The sequence below is a fragment of the Salvia miltiorrhiza genome, chromosome 1 (assembly GCF_028751815.1).
Source record: "Salvia miltiorrhiza cultivar Shanhuang (shh) chromosome 1, IMPLAD_Smil_shh, whole genome shotgun sequence".
Classification (NCBI taxonomy): Eukaryota; Viridiplantae; Streptophyta; class Magnoliopsida; order Lamiales; family Lamiaceae; genus Salvia; species Salvia miltiorrhiza.
The window spans coordinates 48,197,406-48,223,607 of NC_080387.1; the positions used below are offsets into that span (position 1 = coordinate 48,197,406).

A 26,202-nucleotide genomic window follows, 5' to 3' on the forward strand; every position below is an offset into this window, starting at 1 on the left:
AACTAATTAATTTTTTTAGCATAACCTAATTATTAATAACTTCTATGGAAGACGTCCGAGATGATTACGGATCTCAAAATTGACCTTATTATTAGTTTTATACTTCAAATAAAAAATGAACCTTGATATTATAAACTACAAAATTATCAATGAAGATCACATCATGTGCATGTGCATGTGCATCTAACATCAATATTTCTCGTTGGCAATATTACAAAAAATAAAAAGGCTCTAATAACTTAATTAATTAACATTGTTTGGATCTCACATAATGGTCAATAGAACTATGTAAAGGGCGCGCGTCTATTAAGAATCAAATAAAAGTGGCCACAATGAAATAAAATTGATACTTGAAATATTCCATAAATGGCAATTTTTATATGTGGAAAGAGGAAGAAACAGTTACAAAACCAAAAGTCTTAGTAAATATCCAAATGGTGCAATCAAATCTGGAAACGCATCCAAATTAACGCAGATGAGACACAATTGCTATTTGGGAAAGTTTCCCATGTTATGTTTCTATACATATGATATTATTCTATATTAGCCTTTTATTCAAGAGATATTCAATGCGAAAATGTACACGAGCTTAAATTACTCCCTCCGTCCCGCGAGTCTTGACACGTTTGGGTTCGGCACGGAAATTAAGGAGTTGTAGATTAGTGTTTTAAATGTGCAATTAATAAAGTATAAAATTGATAAAGTATGAGAGAGAAGGTAATAAAAGTGATAAAGTATGAGAGATAATATAATAAAGGTGATAAAGTAGGAGAGAGAATGTAATAATTATTGCCCAAAAAGGAAACGTGTCAAGATTCGTGGGACGGCCCAAAAAGGAAAACGTGTCAAGACTCGCGGGACGGAGGGAGTAATATATAGATGATTCATAAGTTTTCACCCGCATGTTTATTTTCCTGTAATACACACCACGTGTGCAATATAAAACATTATATTGTAAGCAATAATAGAAGGAAATTAATACAAACATCGAAAAATATTACAACAATAGGGATAGTTAAGAAAAAACCTAAAATTCCTAATTAATTTGATCACTTCAAACAACCAATATTAATTGAGATGTTGAGTTGGAGAGTTGAGATGGAATTTCTTGGAATCTTTCTTTCCAACAAGCAAACATAAGCATATCCATCAAAGATTACAAACCGTAATGTTTTTTATTTATTAATATTTTCAAATTGTTATCGCGTTTCCCCCACTGTCCAAGACACTGTTATTGAATAAAGATCTCAATTATGTAAGAATATGACCAAAATGGTCAAGAAACAATATCTAAATTAATGGACAAAATGTTTGGTGGGGTGAATTGCACATGGATATGGTTGGCTGAGTTGCACATCAATTTAATTAAATCCTTAAATTTCCCTTTATCTTTTTCCTTTCATTACTAAATTGAATGAGTGGACTAAACCAACCACTAGAAAACAGTGAAAGATATAATATACATAAAATAAGATACATCAATTAAAATAAAAGATCATATATAACGAAGAAGGTCGGACGAAGTTTGAGAGAGAGAAATATTAAAATATTTCGTTTTGATTTATGACATGTAGTTTCAAACATGGAGGGCTAAGTTGATGTTGAATTCGAGAGTCCAAAGCACAAAGTCTTAATTTATTAGTACGATATTAAATTAATTCCACATATTTAAAACTCTCAACTATGTGAACTTTACATTATTTTAGTTAAAACAACTCTATCATGGCTTGATGATAGGCCTAGTTTTGCACGTCTTTATTCCTTTTCTTGGAGTATACTATTCAATCCAATCAAAAGTTAAATATTAGAAAATTTGAGCCTATTATACTATTGGCTGGCGGGCTCAAATTTTAGGTGTCAAATCTAAATATGTTTTTAACTTTTTTTTTTTTGATCAGAAAAAGAGGATGAATTAAACATTTGGCACCAGAGGTACCGAAGGAGTTACACAATTACATGAGAAATTGATCTAGACATCCATGAGGAGAAACACATCTCCTTATCATTCAATTTAAAAATCTTGTTCCAACTCCATAGTCTAACTTTAATCTCCCCAATCAAGCTTTGAACTTCCCAATTGATCTAAATATGTTTTTAACTAAATCATAAATTCGATAAATTAATCAATATTTATTAAAAAAAAATACTATAATTATTACTTATTTACGTACGGTTGTTTTTTTATGTATATTTTTTTGTGATGATAAAATAATATAACGAAATGTCCAGAACTGGTAAATAAGGAATTAATTAAGCGCACCAAATTAAATTTACATGTATACCCACAAAAATCTAGGAGAGATAGAGTATAAATCACTTTCTTAAATTGGTTTATTAGACATTTGAAGAAAACATATAAAAGAAAGCACATGCCCTGATGTGATCATTCTTAGAACAAAACATTAACAAATTAATACAAGAGATCATACAAGCTAATTAATAGGTGAAGATTCAATCTTTGTGAGGGTAAAGACGAACAGGCAATCCCTTGGCCGGAATGGGCATCGGATTTACAACGATTTTCTCATCGGGAATGATTTTCTCCCACCGGAATCTCCTCACTAGGTGGTGCATGAACACCAAGATCTCCAATCGGGCGTACTCTTTGCCGGGGCACATCCTCGGCCCGCCCCCGAACGGGACGAACGTGTACGGGGCGGGGCCCGTTCCCTCGAATCTTGACGGGTCGAACTTCTTAGGGTCCGGGAAGACGTCCGGATTTATGTGGGTTGAGTTTGCGCTCCAATAGATCTGTAACATATAGTATAGTTAATATAAATTATAGTACTACTATGACCAATTATTTAATTTGTGGAGATATGTATATGTGTAATTACCTTCCAGCCCTTGGGGATAGTGAAGCCGTTATACATGAAATCTGATAGGGCTTCTCTGAAAGCGCCCTGAAGAGGCGGCGCAAGTCTTAAAACCTCACATGCTACATTCCATGAATATTTCATTTTTTGGATATCTTCCCAATTCAGCAATTCTCCTTCCTTCTTCGAATTCGCAATTTCCGTTTGTTCTGAAATCATAAATATATAAATACGTTAATTAATTGATCAATTGGATAATTAACTAAAATAAATTATATAGCATTAATAGCTCTCAAATTAATTAGGCATACGATCGGATTGTTTCTTGCATCACCGGATGTTACAAATTTTTATTTTAAATTTTTAATACAAACACGGGTAACTAAATTAAGTTAATTGGTTGCCTCCAGATATTTTTTTTTTTTGATGTATTTCAACATCATAAAAATGAATTATATATTAAAAAAAAGGGTTGGTTGACTAATACCTAGAAGCAGGCCGCTGCCTTGATTAGAAAAATTTACACAAAACTCCAAATAATACCACAGCTGCCCACTTTTGACACGAAGAAATACATATTTATATACTGCCTTAGACATAACTCATGTTCTGTTGACAAATTATTCACATTTCTTGGTTCATATCCCCACCAACTATATTTATTATATAAGTCTTGCTCACGTCATTTATATTATCGATCTAAATGATTATTACTAGAAAATACTAATGGAATAAAAATTTGTAATTAAAAAGTTAATTTTTATATACATATATATTTAGTTATGAGATTCAAAATATTAAACCTAAATGTCGGAATTTAACTAATGTTGATCGAGAGAGGAAATGAATGATCATACCCTTGTAGACTCCTTGATAAATGTGAGGCAGCTCAGCGAGATACTTAACAACGAAGGCGCATGCAGAGCTAGCTGTGTCGTGGCCCCCAATGAGCAACCCTAGAATCTTATCGGCGATGTCGAGCTCGTGCATGAATTTGCCAGTCTCGTCGCTGGTGAGCAGCATGTGGGAGAGGATATCCTGCGTGGGGGAGGCGGTGCCGTCGGCGAGGTCGAGTTTGCGCTGCTTGATGATGGCGACGAGCTCCTTCCTGATAAAGTTGGAGGCCTTGATGGCCTTGTTGAAGGGCGTGCCGGGCAGATCGACGGGGATGGAGATGAGCCCCGACGCCAGCTGGCTGAAGGGCTCGGAGAACTTCTCGACGTGGGCGGGATCCTCGACGCTCACGAACAGCCTGCAGGCCAGCCAGAAGGTGTAGTTCTTGGTGAGCGGGAAGACGACGACTTCCTTGTTGCCGTCCCAGCTGTCGGCGAAGTGGCGCTGCGCGATGTGGTCCATGATCCCCACGTAGCGCTGCAGGGCCTCCGGCTTGAAGAAGTTGGGGAGCATCCGCCGCATCTTGATGGCCTCCTCCTGCGAGGACGACGACGCCGACGAGGAGGGGAACACCTTGTCGACCGAGGCCGGCCACCACGCGCGCACCAGCTTGTTCTCGTTCGAGAAGAGGAACTTGTTGCCCGCGGCGCCGCAGAAGACGGCGGCGCGTTCGCCCAGGAGGTGGGTGCGGAAGACGGAGGAGGAGTAGCGGGCGATGCGGTCGAAGATGAACTTCTCCGGGTGGCCCTTCCAGCCCGTGGAGAGGAACTCGAGGCTCTCGCCCACCACGGGCCACCCGGTGCGGCCGGGGGGGAGCCCGGCGGCTGCAGGTTTGTCCTTGAAGAAGAGGAAGTGGAGGGAGAGGGAGACGCCCACCACGAAGGCGGAGAGGAGGGAGACGTAGAAGAGCTCCATTTGATCGCCGGAGAAAAAGTTGAGGAAATGCTGTTTGTGTGAAGTTTGGTATAGGATTTGAGCTTATTTATAGGCACACATGCATGAAGGCTAGTGAGAGAGAGTCAGAGAGGGTTTCATAGAAATGCCAAGATCTCCACTGTTCCATTTTTTAGTTTTCATAAATAGTACATTCTATTACTTTTATCTAACCCCATCTCGATCGCCTCAATTATTTGCATATCAAAATTTATTTTAATTAATCAACGTGTTGATCACACTCGAATAGATTAATCAGCTTAAGTCCGGAGTTTCTGAAAAATATGAAATTAATTAATGGTTCGACAAAAAAAAAATTCTCCTATATATATAACTTATGAAAGAAGGGTTGGGTTCCCGTAGTACCATGTCCTTAGATAGTACGTAGTATCCAATCTTGACCATGCACTTTGGACACGTGGCGCATCAAGATTGTGACACTCAAAAAATCATTTTCGGATATTAAAAAAAAAGTGAATATACATACATATATATATATATATATATATATATATTAGATTTTCTGGGAAAACATGTTTTTCATGCATAAAGTTTCACACAAAAATGCATAATAGAACACACACAAATGCATTAAATTGTACAAAAAATGCATTGTACTTTTTCAGAAATCTGGATTTTTCAGTTCAAAGTTATGCATTTTTGTGTGAAATTATATGCATGTAAAACATGTCTGTTTTGAGATAATCTATTTTTTTTAATATCCGAAAAATATATTTCGATTTTACCTCTCTGCAGATTTTGCCTTGAAAGTTCATTGCCACGTGCAAAATCTTGGTGTGCCACATGTACAAAATATGTGGTCAAGATTAGATACTACGTACTAGCTAAGGACATGGTACTACATGATCCTATTCATATGAAAGAATACTCAATTCCTAAAATTATCCATTTTATTAAACATGCTATATACTTAGAGTACATGATATTTTTATTTTTTAAGTAATTAATGCTTAATAAATCATTTTTATTAAATCCCTTTACCTTTTTAAGTAACTATGAATGTCATAGTTGATATCTCAGTTTGGGTTCTATTTTTAATTATTTTTATTTTTCTACTTATTTTTCTTCAATTTCAGTTTTTTATGTTTCAGTTTCATTTTGTAATTATTAACTATGATTTATTCTATCATATTAGAGAATATAATTATTTTTTATTATTTAATTTCACCATAATTAGCTAATAATATATTGATAAATTCAAATGTATGGTATATAATTATTTAAAAGAAGTCTAATTTTTTGAAATAAAATTTATAATATTTTAATAAATTTTATTTTTATAAAAAATATTAAAAATAATAAATATAATAATAAAATACGATAACATATATAAATTACGGGACACCGCATCTTATCCTATCCCAACAATGACTGATCTAAACTCCAACTAGCTACCGATTTTACCAGATGGGATTCTCTGTCCCACAATATTGTGTGTACCACGTGTACCATTTTTCATTTCTTTGTTTTATAAATTATTTTTTATAAAAATAAAAATTATTATATTATTATAAACTCTAATTAGTATTTATCATTGAAAAATTAAAATTTAAAAAATTATATACCCTAACTTTGAATTAATGAACCCAAATAATCTATTATTAATTCAAATAAATATAAAAAAATAATTATAAACCCTAAATGGATGAGTGAACCCTTGTTAATTATCTTTATATTATATAAAAGCATAATAAATTAAAATGGAATAAAAAATAATTTATAAATATAAAGAAATGAAGAGTGGTACACGTGGTACACATTATATTTTGGGACAGAGGATCCCATTTGCCGATTTTACCTCCCTTGATTTTTTATATCGTCCATATATATATATATATATATATATATATATATATATATATATATGCATTTATAAAAAATTAATAAACATATATATATAGGTTTCACTGAGATTGCTATTTTTGTTGAGATCGTGAGACTAATGAATACAATAATATATAGTATTGAATAAGACAGTATATAGTGTTTAATAAGACAATATATAGTGTTGAATTACGATATTCAAAAAATTAGTAAAATTTTCGCTCCCTCCAGAATTTGAACTGAGGTAAAAAAAATTCCTCTCTAGATAAATATTAGTCATAGGATACATTAAATCAACACTTACAAATCAATCTAAGATCTTAGAATATATTATAAGGGATCTCATTGAAACGCTCCCCTATATATATAGGATTAGGATCAGGTGAGAACCATATTTTTTCGTGAGAATTGAGAATCATGGATAAACACATAAAATACGTGAACAAGACAGAGTCAGGTCATGAATAATTATAATACATAAAATATATGAACTAAGGATGACCAGATCTTATTTACGTGTTATATTTAATTGTTCACTATTTAACTTTCTTTTATTCATGGCTTCAAAAAAAAATTCTTTTATTCATATATTTGATGTATCTATTTATAATTCTCAACTTTCACATAAAAAGATGTAGTTATCACCTGATATTTCACCCATACGCATGAATAAGAGAAATTAAGAAATTAAGGTGGGAGAAGGTAACCATGTTTAGATTATTAATTTAAAAAAATTGGGTGGGGATTGTGACAGACTGACAGTTGAGGTATGCGAATATTAAGAGGTCAAAATGGGCTAGCTATATGTTTTTAATTAAATTAAAATGAATTGCGGGGTACTGAAAGTCCGTCCATGGTTGGCTTAAAATTGGGTGGCTATTATAGGTATATTTATGTGAGCTGTGAGCAGCACATTTCTCAGGAGCTGCATTTTGGAAGTGGTCAAGGTGTGAACGTCCATTGCACCACTTTAATCAATGTGAAAAGCTTTACAATCTTTTGTTCATGTTTGAAAGTCAAGATCGACCAATTACTTCAATGTGAGACTATGACTTTGTTGATACTATTACACGCTATGTAATTCAGTGGTTGACTACCTATTGACTTTATATATAGTAGTATGAAATTGCATTTAATTAAGCAAATGAAACCACAAGCACGCTAGGCATTAACAAGCTAGCTAGGCCGTAGGGGAATTATAAAAATATATTCCCACCCTTCCGCAACAATATACTCCCTCCATTCTGGCCAAGACGCTGTAATGGGAAATATCCGTATAAGCCGAAACTATACAGCCCAACGGGCCAGCCCGGTAAAGCGATCCATACCACATTTGTGGCATAAGGTTCAAAGTAGGCCCATATGCGGGAAATACGCGAACCCACTAGGAAAAACCTAAACTCAACAGTTAATCGGTGACTAGGTCATATGAGAGTCACGGAAGATCGTTCCCTAAGAAATCGGAACCGCTAGGGTTTCAAGGAGCATTCCAGTAAACCCTAACCCTAGCCGCCTCCCTGCAGGCCCGTAACCTATATATACTAATTCACTAACACAATCAGGGCATGGACAATCACTCATATCCACTCTTGCACTCGCACACGATCTCTCATTCCCGATCTCCCCGCTTACAACTTTCTAGGGTTCCGATCATCCGACTAGCCCCGCCAGCCCGAACGCCCGTCGCCCCTTAATCCGCCGTCACTGACATTCATTCTTGCACTCACGATCACTAACTCCCGTTATCTCCTGCTCTCTCCGTTCTTCCGTTCCACCTCCACGCTCACAACTCTTAAAGGTTCCGATCGCTCGACTAGCCCCGCTAGCACGGACGTCCTTCGTCCCTTATTCCACATCGCTCATTGGCTTTCATCCAACTTTCGGGACACCCCGATCTTCCGGATACATCACTTATTATTGTCTTCTCTTTACCATTTATTTATTTCGTTACGTTACTTACGCTTAATATTTCTATCTGTTTACTGACTTGAGCGTCGGAGGCCCTTCCATCGACACCCCCACCGGTGCTCTTCGGAGGGCTCTAATGTTGCTTGTGGATTTAGGTTGCTAGTGCCCGTCGATTCAGACGTGACTGACGTCACTTCCGTAATTGTTGGATTCACCCCCTACAGACGCTACATTTACTTTTTGGCACGGAATTTAAAGAGTTGTAGATTAATGTTTTAAGTGTTTAATAATAAAGTGATAAAGTAAGAGAGAGAAAGTAATAAAGTGATAAAGTAAGAAAGAGAATGTAATAAAGTGCTAAAGTAGGAGAGAGATGGTAATAAAGAAATACTTAATTAGTGTTAATATTTAAGTGTTTAAAATTCCTTATTTTTGCCAAATATAGAAATGTAGCATCTTCGTTGGGACGGTCCGAAAAAGAATATGTAGCATCTTGGGCGGGACGGAGGGAGTATCATTATTTGTCATTTTCATTTGTTCACGAAAATATATTATAGTTATTTTTAAAAAATAATTAAGTATCAAATACACTCTTAACATAAACACCTCTATCACATTCACATGTCTATACTAGATATTAGTCCAATCAAACTTTTGATGTTCAAATTTCGGTGCAATTAAGCCCTTTCCCTTAACGGCCGTTTCCATTAAGTGTTTTATTTTTTTTTTTCATTGGTGGTGGAACCCACCATCAATTTGGGTGCAATTAAGCCCTTCCACCTAGGGATGACAATCGGGTACGATAGGCACGAATAATGACTATCCATACCTATACTGGTGAACTAAATGGATAATGAATTTTAACCATGAAACGATCCATGGATATCAAATGCTATCCAAACTCGCCACCTGCGGATACTCGCTACCCATCGAATACCCGCCACCCGCTATCCACTGGATACCTGCAAAATAGAATTTAAATATAAATTAATAACAAATTTAACATGAAAAAAGAAATTCACCACAAATCACATAGTTCAAATACACATCTTGCATCGATGTTCAAATTTACAAATGACAAACTTTAAATCCAAAGTTAATATCCAATTTTAAGCCCATATTTTAAGGGTATTTCGTGGGTATTTCGTGGGTATTTTCAAAAGTATCTTTCGCGGGTATAGATAGTAAGTATCCAAATCTATACCCGCGAACTAAATGGATAGTGAATTATAACCATGGAACTATCCATGGATATCAAATGCCTCTCAAACCCATACCTATTATGGTCGGGTAGTCACGGATATCCGTTACCCGTGGATAAATAATCATCCCTACTTCCACCATTTCTTTTGCCCACCGGAAAATTAAACTCCTCCGGCACCGCCCACGCCACCATCTCGCTGTCACACGCCGTCAAACCGTCGCCGCCGTCGCTTCTCTTCAACCTCAATTCCCTCATCGCGCGCAGGGTTTTCTATGCTCTGTCAATCGCCTCGAGATTTATAAAATCGTCACTGTCATCTTCCGTGATCGACTTCACCGGTCTGTTAGAGATAGACTCAAGTCCATTTACCCTTTTACCCCTTGTGAAGTCCCCTATAAATAGTTTCCTTCCATCCATAGAGAGGCATGTTGATAAGATTTATAAAAGAGAGAGACTTTCTACAGAAATTGGGTGTTCGTCTTCATTCCTTGCTTCATATTTATGTTCTTTCTCACACTTATTGCTCCTTCCCATATTTTCTTAATTAAAATGAGAATTTACATATGTTTTATTTATGCCCCCTCTCTTACTCCACTTTAATTATTTTAACACTCACATGAAAGGTGATGCCCTTATTCCACTCACAACACTCTCAATCATTTTATTAAAACTTGTGTCACTCTTAAATGAAATCTAAAAGTTGGGACAGAGGGAACAAACTTTTAAATCCCCAATCTCCCAATAAACTTGGATTATTATGTAGAATTTTTTTTAACGTATATTTATAATTATTTATACTCCACAATTAAAAAAAAATGGATCTATATCTGATCGGATACGTACGAAACGTAATTGCTTTCGGATGGACAAACTCACAAACAAAAGGAGACCAAAGTCATACTTAAACAATGTTAGGGTTATTGATTAAAAATAAAGCTCTACGGTTCAAGAAATTGATAATTGCTGGACCATAAACACGTACGTGAATGTGACATTTCCCAATAGTTCATAACAAACTAATCAGCTCATTTGAGTGCATTTAATATATAGTACCTCATTACCTAACATTTGCTACATATAATTTCGAAAAGTGTATGAACAAAATTAATTGGCTAGCTGTGTCTGTGTATATACAAGACAGATTTATTTACGTCGAATCTATCGATATATATACAAATATTGTTCGGCTTTACTGAAACAAGCTATAGTTCATGAAGCTAAACGAAAAATGTTATACTATGTTATATTCAACTTACACTATCGAAATGTAGAGTTCTAAAATAAATTAAGTAACTGACATATATATTAATTATTATCAAATTTGACTGTTCAAAAAAAATTACATTTTCTTGTTCAATTAATTGTATTTCAATTCTTATAATAATGAACTGATTTGTTTTTATTTTATGATTAAGCTTAACTTGCTTCATTAAGCTAGCACAAGTTTCCATATAAAAATAAATAAAAATGTGGCTAGTAGCTTAAGTCAACCATCATTTATTGTTAGAAATATATTACTGGTTAAGCTTTGCCATATTCATTAAATCAATCTCAATCAACTTTATATATACATATATAAATTATGGATCAAATTAATTATCTCGATTAACATGTAAATTCATTTAAAATTTCCAATTGCAAGCTATATATACTCGTCAGGTGTCCAATTTTATGTTTGTTAATTTTACAGTTCCAAAAATATTTTTTCCCAAATATATTATTCATCACCTTTGATTTATTCGACATCCATGGAAAAAAAATATATTATCAAATCCTATTTTAAATATTAATTAATCCTAATTCAAAATATCATTCTTAAAATAGTTTTTCAAAATTTATTTGGCATTTAACGTATACAAGCTCTCACAAATTCGAAAATAAATATTAACTCTCACGTTTACGTTAATTAATTATTCCTCACAAGATTCATCCTTACAATTCTAAAACCGAGCGATATATGTAATATCAAAAACTGACCTTCACTAAAGAAATCAAAACAGTATGTTATTGAAATTTGGTGATAAAGGACAAAAAATACTTTAAATTTGAAGCATTAATTTCAAGAAAAATGTCTACGAATATTGTGGGCTTACACTTTTTTCCAATACGGTGGCTACGAAACCAGAGTCAAACATACATATTTTACGTGTAGCAAAACACTTTTTTTTCCCTATCCTTTCATTTTTTTTCAATTGTTTAACTACAAATTAAAATATAATACAAAGAAAAAACTACAAAATCACGGGCAAATTATAAAAACACGGGGAAAACCTCAAACCCTATAAAAACCTGAAAAAAAAAAGCTAAAAAAAAAGTATAAAAGTGAGCATATGACAATAAATATCTTCAAAATGTGGCACGTGATATAATATATAGTGATAGTATTAGAGCAGTATCAATGTGGTGCACGCGCGCAAACAAAGATCAAACGCTTATGGTGGAGCTCATTCTAGCGGGAAATATAAATTTCTATTTTTGGTTTGGGATTATATATATATAAGTACATTCAGATGATCAAATTTGAGACTTAATATTTTAAGAACTAATAAAATACTATTTGTTTTTAAGATGCTAAATATAAAAATTAGTTTTAATATAAAAAGAATAAAAAATAATCACTCTTTGAATGTTAAAAATTGTTCAAAACTTGTTCGTGTTCTCACCATTCAAGAAGAAGTTCAAGTTTCACGCCTACGAAGATCTAGCTAAGTTAATCTCCGCCAAGATCCAATACTTTTCTGTTTGTGATTATAGCAAGATCGACGATCCAATACTTAACAGGTCACGTTTTTCTCCTTTTTATGTGAAAGTATTTGATCCGATTTAAACCATCTTCACTAATCTGATACTTAAAGTTTATTAAACTTATGTCCATTAAGATCAATATTGTTAACAAATACAAATTATCCGGGTTGATTATGAATTATCCAAATACCTAATACTGTATTATCACCATCAGAGACGGACACACACTACCTGCTATGGGGGCACGTGCCCCCACAAATCTTTTTACATATATATATATATATATATATATATATATATATATAGATAGATATATTGGAAAGAGTTCAATGGAGAAAACTAAATATTCAGAAAACGTTGAACATGTCAATAATTCTCTTTGAATGTTAAAACGTTCGTAACAGTTATTTCGTTGAACATGGGCGTGAATAAACATTGAATTTTTGGGGGTTATGAGATTCGACCCCCTATATGTTCAACGAAATGACTGTTACGAACGTTTAACGTTCAAAGGGAATTACTGACATGTTCAATGTTTTTTGTTATTTGAATATTTGTTGTTCTCCATAGAACCTAACCCTATATATATTTAATTAATGTATATAATAACAAACCTTTAAACCTTCAATCCCCAATAAATATATATACTTAGTTTGAAAGGGTGTTATTGCAATGAATTTCATAAAGAATGTTTCAGTTAATGAAAACTCGTAGATTTCAATTGTAATAGACTTATATAATTATGTTGTAATTTTTTTAAACTGTATTTTCTATTTATAATATGCTTATATTTATAGTAATTTTTTTAAACGTAGGTCGAGAAGCTTAATTTTCAGCGCCGCTGACCAAGTGAACTCTATATATATTGCACATTCAATTTGACTAAATTGGAGTAATATTCATTCAAGTAAATTAAGGGTAAATATCATAAAAACCCCTGAAGTATACCAACTTTATCAAAAATACCCTGAAACTTTCAAAATGTTCTCTAAACCCTCAAACTATCAGATTTTTATCAAATATATCCCGCATTTATTTTCCGATCACCAAAAACGTGATGTGGCTCGCCGGATACCACAATGTAATTTATATTTAGTTTTTTTAAAATGCAATGACAAAAACGACGTCATTTCGTACCATATTATTTTAAAAAAATTCACTCTGAAATTTAAATTTGACTCATATCGTGTTTGAAATTAATGCTAATAACCTAGAATTAGGGATAAACGCGGTATAATATGGTATGAAACGAAGTCGTTTTTTTCATGTCATTTAAACAAAATATAATATAAATTACATTGTGGCATCCGGCGAGCCACATCACGTTTTTGGTAACCGAAAAATAAATGCATGATATATTTGATAAAAACCTGATAGTTTGAGGGTTTAGAGAACATTTCGAAAGTTTCGGGGTATTTTTGATAAAATGGGTATAGTTCAGGGGTTTTCATGATATTTACCCGTAAATTAATGTACAAAATTGTCGATCGATCGAATCCATTCCAAATTAAAAGTTTAATTAACCCCGCACGCGGTTAGCTTATATTAGCATGGGGCTGTGACAGTAAATGGAAACTAAAAAAACCGAATAAATTAGTTTCATGAATCTTCAATTTTTTGACTTTTCTTTACTTTAATTGGTTTTTCTTGTTTCAAGAATCTTCAATTTAGAATACGAAAATGACGCCATAATTAGGCGGATAACTAAATACAAAGAGTTGCAATGGATTATTGGATGCTCCTGTTGTAATAATAATAATAATAATAATAATAATAATAATAATAATAATAATAACGGAAGAATTTTTTTGGATATATTTTTCCATGTAATTCCAGTACTGGAGATGTCGCCCCCTATCGAATAGAAACAAAACTAGGGACCAAGCCATCCTGTTCAATTCTTCTTTCTCTCTCATGATTAATTAATTACAATATGTTGCGTATATCGTTGAAATATAATTAATTACGAATATCTAGTATTTCTCACTTGCAAGCAAGAAAGAGGTAAAATGTTATGACAATTGACAACAAATTAAATACAATTAGCACGATTCTCCTCTAATTAATATATTGGGTGTTCGAATTATCATGATAGAAAATGAGAAACTATTATTCGATTATCTATTTAAAAATAAAAAATTAAGAATGTAAAAATATTATTATTGTATATTTAAATGTTCAGTGAGAGCTGCATGTTTATAATGACACTGACAACATTAATTAATGACAATGAATTTATATATATGAACGTGTTGCTATGCATTTAAAACGGAGTTTCAGAGTTCAACAATCATCGTTCGACTTCCCAATATAAATAGTCATTAGGTAATATTATTATATAGTTAAATATTACGTGCTGTAATAATATCTAAAGGTCATCATGTTATGAAATTGTACACAATAGTTTTTTAGGGGTGGGAATATTGCAGTATTTTGTTCGTTCAATTATCAGGAAATACACGTATTATGTTACTGCTTAATATTGTGACCGGAACCGGATTTTCTTTCTTGAGTTCTTTACATTAAAAGACCAATTTTCAAGGCATATTAAAACCATGTTTAATTGAACGTTTTTTGAGGTTGAAAATAAATTTAATTAATTAAATTTATTATTTATTATTTGATTTGAACAATGATTTAATCATTGCTCTTACTTGAGGGTAACCTAATCAATCAATTTGTTACACCTCAAAATAGAGGATAAACAAAAGAAAGTGAATCATTTATTAGTGATTTCTTTTCATTGTTAACTATACATTCAATTAAAGTAATATTCCCTCCATCCACAAAATATTTATCACATTTTGGATGACACATATTTTAATAAAATGTTAGGAAAGTTATTAGTGTAGTGAGGGTTCCACTTTAAATGTGAGTGGAGATGTGTGGACCATACTGCTATAATTAAATGGAAGTGATAAAATTATTGTGGACGGATCAAAAAGGAAATTGTGACAAATTTATTATATGAACAGAGAGAATAATTATTCTTACCATTCTTTCCCTTTATTTGAATTCATTCCATTTCCATTCCTCTACTTGAATCAAATGAGCACTCAATGTTTGAACAAATATTATAAGTAAAGTTAACAAATCATAATTATCACGAGTGATAATTCCCTCTAAATTCTAATTGATTAAATTCAAGATTCTTAAGTTAATCATCACATCATTAATCAATTAGGGGGAATCACCAGTCATGATAATCATGATTTGAGTATATAATACTCCATCCATCTCACCTTCATAGTCCATTTTACTTTTTGCACATATTAAAAAAAGTGCAATTAATATTGTTTGAAAAATATAAATTATATGTGCAATTATTTAATTTTACCCTTATTTATTTTATGATTGACTATATTAATTGAAAGACAAAAAATGTAAATTTTGTAAAAGAAGAAATTAATGCAAATTTAATTTAGGGGGGTGTATTCGTTGTGAATTTTAATAGATTTCTATGGATTTCAAAAGTCTGGGTGTATTCGTTCCAGACTTTTAAAAGTCTGCAGAAATCTGGGTGTATTCGTTTAAGACTTTTAAAAGTCCATATAAATCTGGGTGTATTCGTTTCAGACTTTTTAAAATCCATACAAATCTAGGTGTATTCGTTATTCCATTGACTTAAAATCTGGAATGACTTTCATGGATTTCATCCAAAAAATACACACGACGAAATCCGGCCAAGAACCACGAGAATTGAAATCCATGAAATTTTAAGCGAGCGCTGAGTTCCAGCGCCCGCGGCCAAGAAGCCAGTGAGCGCTGGAACTCAGCCACCGTTGAGAGAGTCCAGCATATGCTGGATTCCAGCATATGCTGGATTCGAGCGAGTCTGAATTCTCTGCCTCTCTCTCTCTACGCGCTCCGTGTCTCTCGCCACGCCGTTGCCGCAGGCCCACAGTCCCCCAGCGCAGTGTGAGCGCCGCACCATCTCTCCTCTCCCCGACTCCTCCGGGACCGCCCCGGCACACCCCTCACTTCTCCGCTGCTGTGCCGTTTTGGTGCCCAATGCATTGCTCAACACTGGGTTTCCATGATGCCTTTTTGGTTTCCAGCGCTCGCTGGATTCCCAGCGGTCGCTGGGTTTCCAGCGGTGCTGGGACTCAGCGGGCGTTGGCATCATGGATTTCAATTCCAGAATTATCCCCTAAATTCTTCGAAAATCAGTGAAAATCGGGGTGAAATCCAACCACGAATTCTTTGAAAGTCGTCTGGAATCTATGTGAATTCCATGGAATTTAAATTCCATGGACTTTTTAAAGTCTGTGGAAATCCACAACGAATACACCCCCCTTAAAAAGTGAACAATATATTGAGACATTCCGAAAAGGAGTAGAGGACTATGATTCTATGAAGATGGAAACGAAGAGAGTATTATGATTATCCATCACAAGCGTTGCACATTGGCTCTGAAAAAAAATACTCAACTAATCAGAATTATGAAAGTCATTTGCCTATAGGGACGGAGGCAGGGGGGCTAGAGCCCCATCCCAAATTCTGAGGTTTTTTTTTTTTTTTAATATATATAAATATATGTTTATACCTATTATAAAATAATTTTGTTTTGTAAAAGAGTATTTGGTTATTATATTCTCTCATATATACTTAATTTAAGAATAATTCTGTTATTTAAAACTATATAATCTATGAAATATTGTTTGTTATTATTACTATTATACTTGTCTTTTAATAAAAAAAAGGCCTAATATGTATGAAATGCTAAAAAAAATTATAATGTATTGAAACTAATTTGTAATATATAGAAAATATATAATCTATGAACATGTTGTTTGTTATTATTATTATTATGCTTGTCTTTTAATAAAAAATGTCTTAAATATACGGAATGTCCAAAAAAAGTTTTGTGATATACTGAAACTATATAATCTATGAAAATATTGTTCGTTATTATTAGTATTATGCTCGTATTTTAATAAAAAAAATACCTTAAATATACAGAATGCCCAAAAAAAAATTCTCGGGGGTTGCCGCCCCCGAATCCCCGCACAAGTTCACCCCCCCTCCCCCCAACTTAATTCCTGGCTCCGTCCCTGTTTGTCTACATACTACCCAAAGAAAACCCATACATACTACAGAATTGGACATCTATATGCACTAATATTTCTATATTCGTATAATAATTTTGTATCCTTTCTAGAGAATTTTATCCATCGTAAAAAGCCATAGTCACACTCACAAGTCACAATAGATAAAAGATTGACTATAATTATCTAATGCATACACAAAGTAGCATCTACAAGCACAACATGTACAGTGATAATTCCGATACCGAATTTTGTAATTAGTACTTAATTAATTAGTTTTCACCCAATTGTTTGAGAGTTTCTTCTATAAACAATTACTTTTGTCCTACAATACAATTTTGAGGATTGATGTACAAGTTTGCACAGTACGAGACTACGAGCTGGTTTTTATCGGTAATTAAATTGATGTTACTCTCATAATTGTTTAAAATGGACAAAAAAGAAAATGAGGTACAAACCGTACAATACATTTGGTCTTTAAAACTTGAGCTAAAAGATGATGGAATCAACTTAGTTGGTAAGACACTCCCCCTTCAAGCTCTAAGCAATAGGTTCGGAATTATTTTATGTGTGGGAGCTATAACCTTTAATTAAAAAAATAAACTTTAATAAAAAAGATTTTTTAAGATTTTTCCGTAATTTCGACAAACCTATTTCAAGTAATAAAAAATTGTCTCTCCCGTGCAATGCACGAGAATCATTTTATATTCATAATTTTTTTTAAAAAAAGAAAAAAAATTAAAAAAAAAATCTTATGCAAATGTAAAGTTTAATTATTCTATATATTTTTAGTATCCATAAATTCAAAATATTTATATTGTATATATGTATAAAAGTTTAGCTACACCCACACATATTTCTATTTACTTTTGCTACAAAATAATTTTTTTTACATTTAAAAATGTAGTAATAATTTTTTTTTTGTGACATGTAACTAAATTTGCTACATCTAATTAAAGTTATCACACAATATTTTTATTACACATTAGGTTGTTATTATCACACAATATTTGCTACTCGAACATTTTATTGTAGTGTTGTTATTATTTTTTATTTTGTTTAAAGTACTAATGCATTAGAGATGTATCAGTAACCCGTGGTGCAACAATGGAGAGGTACTTAAAGAGAGAGTTGCGAGGGGATGTGATTTTACCTCATCTGACATTGGGCGAAATAGATTTTTTTTTTTCTTTTCTTTTTGTTATTTATTTTACATTTTCATTCTACTTTTCTTTTCTTTTTGCATGCTTACGGCGACGGCGTCTAACCGGCCGTGTTGCTTTTCCTTTTTCTTTGCGTTTTCTTTTCTTGGTTGGCTGTTGGCGACGGCGTCTCACCGGCCCTCGGCCTACCATTCTTTTGTCTCGTTTTTTGGTGGGGATAGAGCCGAGTTTGTTTGGGGACGATGGTTAGGCCGGAGTTCCCGAAACTTTCTCTTCCGCTCTTCTCTCTCTGTTCTTTTCTCTGTTAGACGGGTACTCTTTTTCCTTTTTACGGTTTTTCCCACTGAGTTTTCCGTAAAAAGGTTTTAATGAGGCTCGGCCCTTAGTCTGCTTTTCTTGTGCCTTCAAGGGTTTTTTAGGTTCCTTTTCTTTTTTATCTATAAAATGCATTTTAATAATGATATTTTTTTGCCAACAGTTTTCGTTCCTTTTCATTTTTTTGATTTACTTTTTGTTATATTATCTTTTACAAAATAATTAATTTATTTTTATTTTACTTAAATATAATTATTAAAATAATTTATATTAAGTTATAAAGAATAAATGTGAAACTTAAATTAAATATAAATAAATATTGAGTGAATTGAAAGTGGATGGAAAGTGAAGCCATAATAATGCTATCAGCAAAAAAATTTAAATTTGAAAGATATTGTTGGGGTGAAAGTAAAACAAGGGGAATAAAATGATGCATAGCCAAAACTTTTTAGTCATAGGAAATTCTAGCCATATAAATAAAAATATGGAAATAATAATATTTTTGACTAAAATACCCTTTTAGTGTGTAACAGTGTAAAATACTCTATTACACACATTTTAGAAGCGAAAAAGTGTGTAACAGTGTATTTTACATTGTTACACACTTTTCGCAATCACACATTTTTACGTTACTACACACTTTGTAAAAAATTGTGTAACAGTGTAAAATACACTATTACACGATTTTTGAAAAAGTGTGTAACAATGTATTTTACATTGTTACACATTTTTTCACAGTTACACACTTAGGGATGTCAATCCAACCCGAAACCTGTGGGCCGACCCGAATAACCCGACAAAATTAGAGGGTTAGGGCTGAAAAATCACAACCCGATAACAAATCGGGCTAGCCCGTTCGGGCTGGCGGGTTGAAGCGGGCCAGCCCGTCGGGTTGTCGGGCCAGCCCGTCGGGTTACTCGATTTAAAAAAAAAATTAAAAATACTAAAATTTTAGGGGTTGAAATTGAATTGCTTCATACATCAGTTCAGCCGCGCCTCCACTCTTCCATTCTTCTACCTCCGACCCCGCACCAGTCACCAGACTCACCACCTCTAGCCACGCCGCCTCGCCGCGCCGCGCCTCCCCTCTCCGGCGCATCCAACCCAATCTGTCTCCCACCAGGCAACCACCGAACCACGCCGCTTCCCACCTGAGCCCAGCGGGCCAGCGCCATCGCGCCTCGACTCCTCTCCATCTCCCACCGCCGCGCCTCTTCCCACCTGAACTGAGCAGCTATCGTCGTCGTCTGCTGCTTCTAGTCCGCCGCAATTTCCGCTCACTCCATCTACTCCGGTGAGTAATTTTTCAAGCATTTTTAGTTTCATTTTAATATAGTAATTTACTAATTTTTTTCTGCAACTGCCGTCTGCCGCTCACCTGAACTTGTTGAATGTTGGTTGCTTCATTTTATTTATTTTAAATTTAAATTTTTAAGTTTTTGTTCATATAGTTTTTGAGCGAATGCTGTTTGAAATCTTGAAAAATATAGACCTCAAAGTGGCAAAGTGCGAGTTTTGTAAAGTTAAGATAACTAGCCTACTGATATTTGGAAAAGATCATATAGTCTCATGAAGTTCGGATGTTCTGTTGTAATTACCCTTTGCAAAAGTTTCAATTCGCAAGTTTAGTTAATGTTGAAAATTTTGAGGTAGGCTCTACTGTGAAACAAGGTAGTTTTTTCGTATGGTTAAACTATGTTCTGCATATAAGGATTTAGCTTGCTGTTGATTAATGGCTTGTTTCATTGCTTCATTGTTTCAAATAAACATTGTGGACACACTTATGTAAGATTCCCTTTTTGTTATTGTGTTTCAAATTATCGAACTATATTATGCTTTAATTATATTATTTTCTTTTAATAGATGGTGAAGATGATGAGCAAGAAGACATAGATCAAGTTGAAGCACCAAATATTATCAATGTTGAAGAAGAGTGTTACTCAAATGTTTAGACTTTATATTAATTTTTGAGATGCTTTGTTTCCTTAATTTCAAATTATTGTTGAATATTTTGTTTTTATTTTTTTAACAAGTTGAACATTTATTGTTATTAACTTGTTTTATATGTTATGCGATCTTGAATATTTTATATTTTTGTATTTCATGCTTTGTTATATAATTTATATCTATGTACTATATTTTATACATTATACATTAGATCATTAAAAATAATAAAATACAAATGATAATTTTATTTTTACACCTTTAAAACCTCCAACCCGATGGGCTAGCCCGAAACCCGAATGTTTAGGGTTAGGGTTGAAGATTTACAACCCGAAAAAACCTCCAACCCGATTAGCCCGCACCCGATTAACCCGGAACCCGATAGGGCTAACCCGAAAACCCGATGGGCTGGCCCGATTGACATCCCTATACACACTTTTACGTCATTACACACTTTTGCAAAAAAGTGTGTAACAGTATTAAGGGTATAATTGTACATTTACATTAAAAAATGCTAGTTTTTCCATATTTTTATTTGGGTGGTCATTTTTTCCTTTTCTTATCCAAGAAGGGGTAATTGAGCCCATTAACTCTTATGTTTAATACTCCCTCCGTCCACAAAATGAGTACTCATATTTTCTTTTTGGTTCGTTCACGAAATGAGTACTAATTTCCTTTTTTGGCAAGTATACCCCACAATCTCTTTAATAAAAAAATGAGACCCTTAAACTATTCACACTACACTTCATACATTTCTTAAAATTCGTATCGTCTATATATGGGTACTCATTTCGTGGACGGAGGAGGGAGTACTTACCTCTAATTAAAGCATTAATAGAAGAATACAAAAACGTAAGAAAAGCAAAAGACGTAGAAAGTCGATTATGGAGTGTGATGGCATTAAGCATGCATGTTATCTACAAGAATATTAGCAATTGCCAATTGGATTCAAGATCGGTGAGGGAAGAGACGAACAGGGAGACCCTTAGCAGGAATAGGCATGGGGTCCACCACAATGGTCTCGTTGGGAATCAGCATCTCCCATTTAAATCTGGTGACCAGATGGTGCATGAACACCAGTATCTCCAGCCTCGCGTATTCCTTCCCGGGGCACATCCTCGGCCCCCCTCCGAACGGCACGAACGTGTACGGCGCCGGCCCCGACCCCTCGAACCGCGCCGGCTCGAACTTCATCGGCTCCGCGAAGTACTCAGGATTCTTGTGCGTCGAGTTGGCGCTCCAGTACAGCTTCCACCCTTTCGGGATGGAGAACCCGTTGTACGTGAAGTCCGTCAGGGCTTCCCTGAACGCCCCCTGCAGCGGCGGCGCCATTCGCATCACCTCGCACGCCACGTTCCACGAGTACTTCATCTTCTGCACATCCTCCCACTTGAGCAACTCCCCCGCCGCTTTACATCTCGCGATCTCCATTTGCTCGTGGTAGACGCGGTCGTAGATATGCGGGAGCTCCGCGAGGTACTTGACGATGAAGGCACAGGCGGAGCTAGCGGTGTCGTGGCCCCCGATGAGCAGCCCTAGAATCTTGTCGGCGATGTCGAGCTCGTGCATGGACTTGCCGCTGTCGTCGGTGGCGAGCAGCATGTGGGAGAGGATATCCTGCGTGGGGGAGGCCTTGCCGTCGGCGAGGTCGAGTTTGCGCTGCTTGATGATGGCGACGAGCTCCTTCCTCACGAAGTTGGAGGCCTTGATGCCCTTGTTGAAGGGAGTGCCGGGCAGATCGATGGGGATGGAGATCAAACCAGACGCTAACAGATTGAATGGCTCGGCAAATTTTTGGACTTGAGCCGGATCCTCAATGCTGACGAAGAGGCGGCAGGCAAGCCAGAAGGTGTAGTTCTTGGCGAGGGGGAAGACGACCACCTCCTTCTTGTTATCCCAGCCGTCGGCGAAGTGGCGGCGCGCGATGTGGTCCATGATCTCGACGTAGCGGTGGAGGGCTTCGGGTTTGAGGATGTTGGGGAGCATTTTCCTCATCTTGATGGCCTCTTCTTTGGAGGAGGTTTGGGTGGAGGAGGGGAAGATCTTGTCCACGGAGGCCGGCCACCACGCCTGCACGAGCTTGTTTTCATTGGAGAAGAGGAACTTGTTGCCGGCGGCGCCGCAGAAGACGGCGGCGCGCTCGCCCAGGAGGTGGGTGCGGAACACGGTGGGGGAGTACTTGGCCATCCGGTCGAAGATGAACTTCTCCGGGTGGCCCTTCCAGCCGGTGGAGAGGAACTCGAGGCTCTCCCCGATCACGGGCCAGCCCGTCCTGCCCGGGGGCAGCCGGGCCCCCGCTTTCGTCTTGTAGAAGAGGAAGTAGAGGGATGAGAGCACAAAGAGGCAGAAGAGAGACATGTACAAGACTTCCATGTTGTGCGTAGTAGTACTTTGCTTGTTTGATTGATCAATGTTATATAGGGGGAGTGAGGTAGGAAGAGTCAAAAAAGGGTATAGTAGTGGTTTTCGATGGCAATGATGGAAGGAAGGAGTTAGGAATGGGAATTTTGGAATAGAAGCATTTATTTTAGTCCAAAGAGTCTGCTCATATTTTGCCCTTTTCCATTTAGCGTATTAAATTTGTTGGGAGTATATGTGGTGCGCTGAAATCAAATGATGCCATCTTTTAGCTGGTTTCGGTGCCGTGCCTCTTAAATAAACTTCATCCCGCACGAGGTATAGGTCGCATTTGCACAGCTCAAATGTCTTCAAAATACCACTCCGTTCTATTATTCTTCACCTATTTTTTTTTTTATTAAAGTGCTTAATTAACATTAACTTATTTTTATTTATGATAATAATTTTACACTATGAATATATGATCACACATGTCTTTACACATTTCACAACCCAAAACCATTTATTATCTTTACAATTTTATTTGAAAATTATTACACTTTTAGTTCTGGAAAAAAATATTATTACGTAATTATTTATTGGACATGTGATTTGTTTAGTGGCACTCCTAATTGATAAAATGACTTTAATTTTTTTTAAATATATATATAAACCTTTAAATATAATATTTACAATTATAAATATTTATCTATGGAAGAAAAATAATAAATAACTTAATTTGAATAATATATATATATATATATATACACATACGCGCATAAAACACAAACTAAAACTAATAAACACTTAAAATATTACTTTAGCATGTAATAAAAATTTACATGCAATATGTACGTAATACACGTGTATATATATAGTAATAAAATAAATACATATTACTATTTTATAGCATGAAAATACATAGGATGACACGTGTAAACATTTAAAAGTTATAAGCAGACCTATAAATATATAAAAGTAAGCCTATTCAATGACTAATCAAAGCTATATATGGATTTTCATGTATAAATAAGATAGGATATGAAATAAACCGTATCATACCAATTCAATTTTTCAAGAATGTTTTCGAGCACTGTGAAGGTAAACCAATAAATTACATTTATACATATAGAGGCAGCACATGCACACACGAATTACATGCAAAATATATATATATATATAGATTTATATAATTATATATTATGTATAATAATTATATTTAAATTTGAATCTTTGTAAATTATTCCTCAATTTTATGAAATTAATTAGGTGCGGTGCAATTAAGATCTTGATTTTAATTTGAGTTACTTTTCAAGTTTAAGTTTCAGGTGTATGATTTATTTAAATACATGGTTAATTATTGTCAATTTTAATATTATGTGTATATCATATGTGAATTAAATTATATCGCTAGAGGCCCGCTCAATGGGTCCAGGATTTCACCGTTCTTGGTATGCCACAATGCGATTTCACCTTACAGTTAAGGTTGCAACCTATTCGCCAGGAGCCTGCTTAATGGGCCCATGACATTAAAGTCCTTGGTATGCCACCGTGCGAATTTCAGTTACAGTGCAGTACGTATGTGTAATGTGTTGACCATTTTATTAATGTGGACAATTATTGCATGTTCTCACACTGAGTGTACTTTGTATGCTCATCCCACATTTAACATTTTCAGGTTTTTTAACAAGGTCAGAAGCGCGTGGAAGGTCGAATGACGAATCAAATATTTTGAATTTAACTTTACTTAAAGATGTTATTTTGTACGAAGTATTTTATATAAAAATTTATTTCATGATTTTCTCATTAAATATTTATTTATATTCATGATTTTTTTGCACAAGTATACATTTAAACTTTAATTAGATTTGAGTGTCACAACACTTTTACACTACAATTTTATTTTCTTGAATAATCATGCTCAAAAGAAATAGATCAACAATAATGAGGCGGATGAAGTAAATATTTAATAAAATGTGAATGAATTTGTGTGGACCCTATTATTATAAATGAAAGTGATAAATTTTTTATGACGAATAGAAAAAGAAATTGTGTCAATTTTTTTCGTAGATTAAAGGAATATTAGTTAACATTTTAAATCATACTCACTCCATCTATAAAAAATGATGGGTCCGTAGGGTCTCGAATAGGTGTATGGGGAGGGGAATACACCTATAGGCTATTTTTGTTGAAAATAACTTTTACACAAACTAACACAACCTTTTAGATTAAAAGACTTTGTTAAGGCAGCAGTTGTTGACTAATACTGAAAACTCTTCTGTAAGGAGTTATCAATTAAGTCTTGAGATTTTAACTGATACACGAAAGGCTTCAGTCAAGTTTGTATGAATAGAGTGATGTTAGCAGTCTAGCTGACTATCCTAAGATTTATCAGTCAGACCAATATCATATGCAGCGGAAAACTTTTCTTTGAGAAATAGCCTGTGTGATTAATCACGTTTGTCAAAGTTAATTTTTCTCTTCGCAGTTAATCAAATTTCAGTTTACATAGGATTGAGCAAGTAAGAAGGTAAATACTGAAAGCTGTAAACAACACAGAGATTTTTATGTGGTTCGGAAACACTTCCTACATCCACGGTTAGTTGATCAGACTGACAAACTTCACTGGGCATGTGCTTACGGGTGCACAGCAAACCGAAACAACTGAAGAGCCTATCTTCAGTACCAACACACTGGGTTGGATTTCTCACTCCTAGCGTACACTGGACACTAAGATCTCACGGAGACAAAACATTGGCCTGAACTCCTTTTCGACACAAACTCTCAATTCGGTCAGTTGAAAGGAGGTTTGAACACTTGCCAACTAAACTACAAAGAACAAGTTCTCTGTAGTCAGTTTTACATAGGCTTTGGATATACAATATCTGCCTAAGTTCTAAGAGAATATATGTAATCAGCAGTGACTGATTTTTGGCTTTGTGATTTTCTTCTTCGATTCAAGCTTTGGGGAGGCTTGGTTTGCTGAGTAACGAATTCGGCAGCGTTTCAGCTTATGTTGTTGAGTCGGTGAAGATTGAAGTGATCCTCAA

General features: G+C 34.6%; 2 protein-coding genes and 1 long non-coding RNA gene across 3 annotated transcripts; 1 reads left to right on the plus strand and 2 right to left on the minus strand.

The window, feature by feature from the left end:
• Positions 1-2,302: 2,302 nt before the first annotated feature.
• LOC130988356 (beta-amyrin 28-monooxygenase-like) lies at positions 2,303-4,820 on the minus strand. Its single transcript, XM_057912184.1, has 3 exons — positions 3,674-4,820; positions 2,838-3,025; positions 2,303-2,751 (listed from the first exon to the last, which is right to left on the minus strand). Exons 1-3 carry the CDS (start codon positions 4,623-4,625, stop codon positions 2,452-2,454), a joined length of 1,440 nt encoding a protein of 479 aa, XP_057768167.1. The 5' UTR covers positions 4,626-4,820; the 3' UTR covers positions 2,303-2,451.
• Positions 4,821-19,803: 14,983 nt separating this feature from the next.
• Positions 19,804-20,962, plus strand: LOC130988365 (uncharacterized). Its single transcript, XR_009090071.1, has 2 exons — positions 19,804-20,165; positions 20,735-20,962. It is a non-coding gene; the product is annotated as an uncharacterized LOC130988365 (long non-coding RNA).
• A 571-nt stretch (positions 20,963-21,533) lies between these two features.
• Positions 21,534-23,211, minus strand: LOC130988372 (beta-amyrin 28-monooxygenase-like). Its single transcript, XM_057912194.1, has one exon. It carries the CDS (start codon positions 23,186-23,188, stop codon positions 21,764-21,766), a length of 1,425 nt encoding a protein of 474 aa, XP_057768177.1. The 5' UTR covers positions 23,189-23,211; the 3' UTR covers positions 21,534-21,763.
• Between the last annotated feature and the right edge of the window lie 2,991 nt (positions 23,212-26,202).

Coding starts and splice junctions, on each gene's coding strand:
- LOC130988356 (XM_057912184.1), bottom strand. CDS start 4,625: ATGGAGCTCTTCTACGTCTCCCTCCTCTCCGCCTTCGTGGTGGGCGTC. Junction 3,026..3,673: donor TTATCAAGGAGTCTACAAGG/GTATGATCATTC, acceptor TTATGATTTCAG/AACAAACGGAAATTGCGAAT. Junction 2,752..2,837: donor CTATCCCCAAGGGCTGGAAG/GTAATTACACAT, acceptor TATATGTTACAG/ATCTATTGGAGCGCAAACTC.
- LOC130988372 (XM_057912194.1), bottom strand. CDS start 23,188: ATGGAAGTCTTGTACATGTCTCTCTTCTGCCTCTTTGTGCTCTCATCC.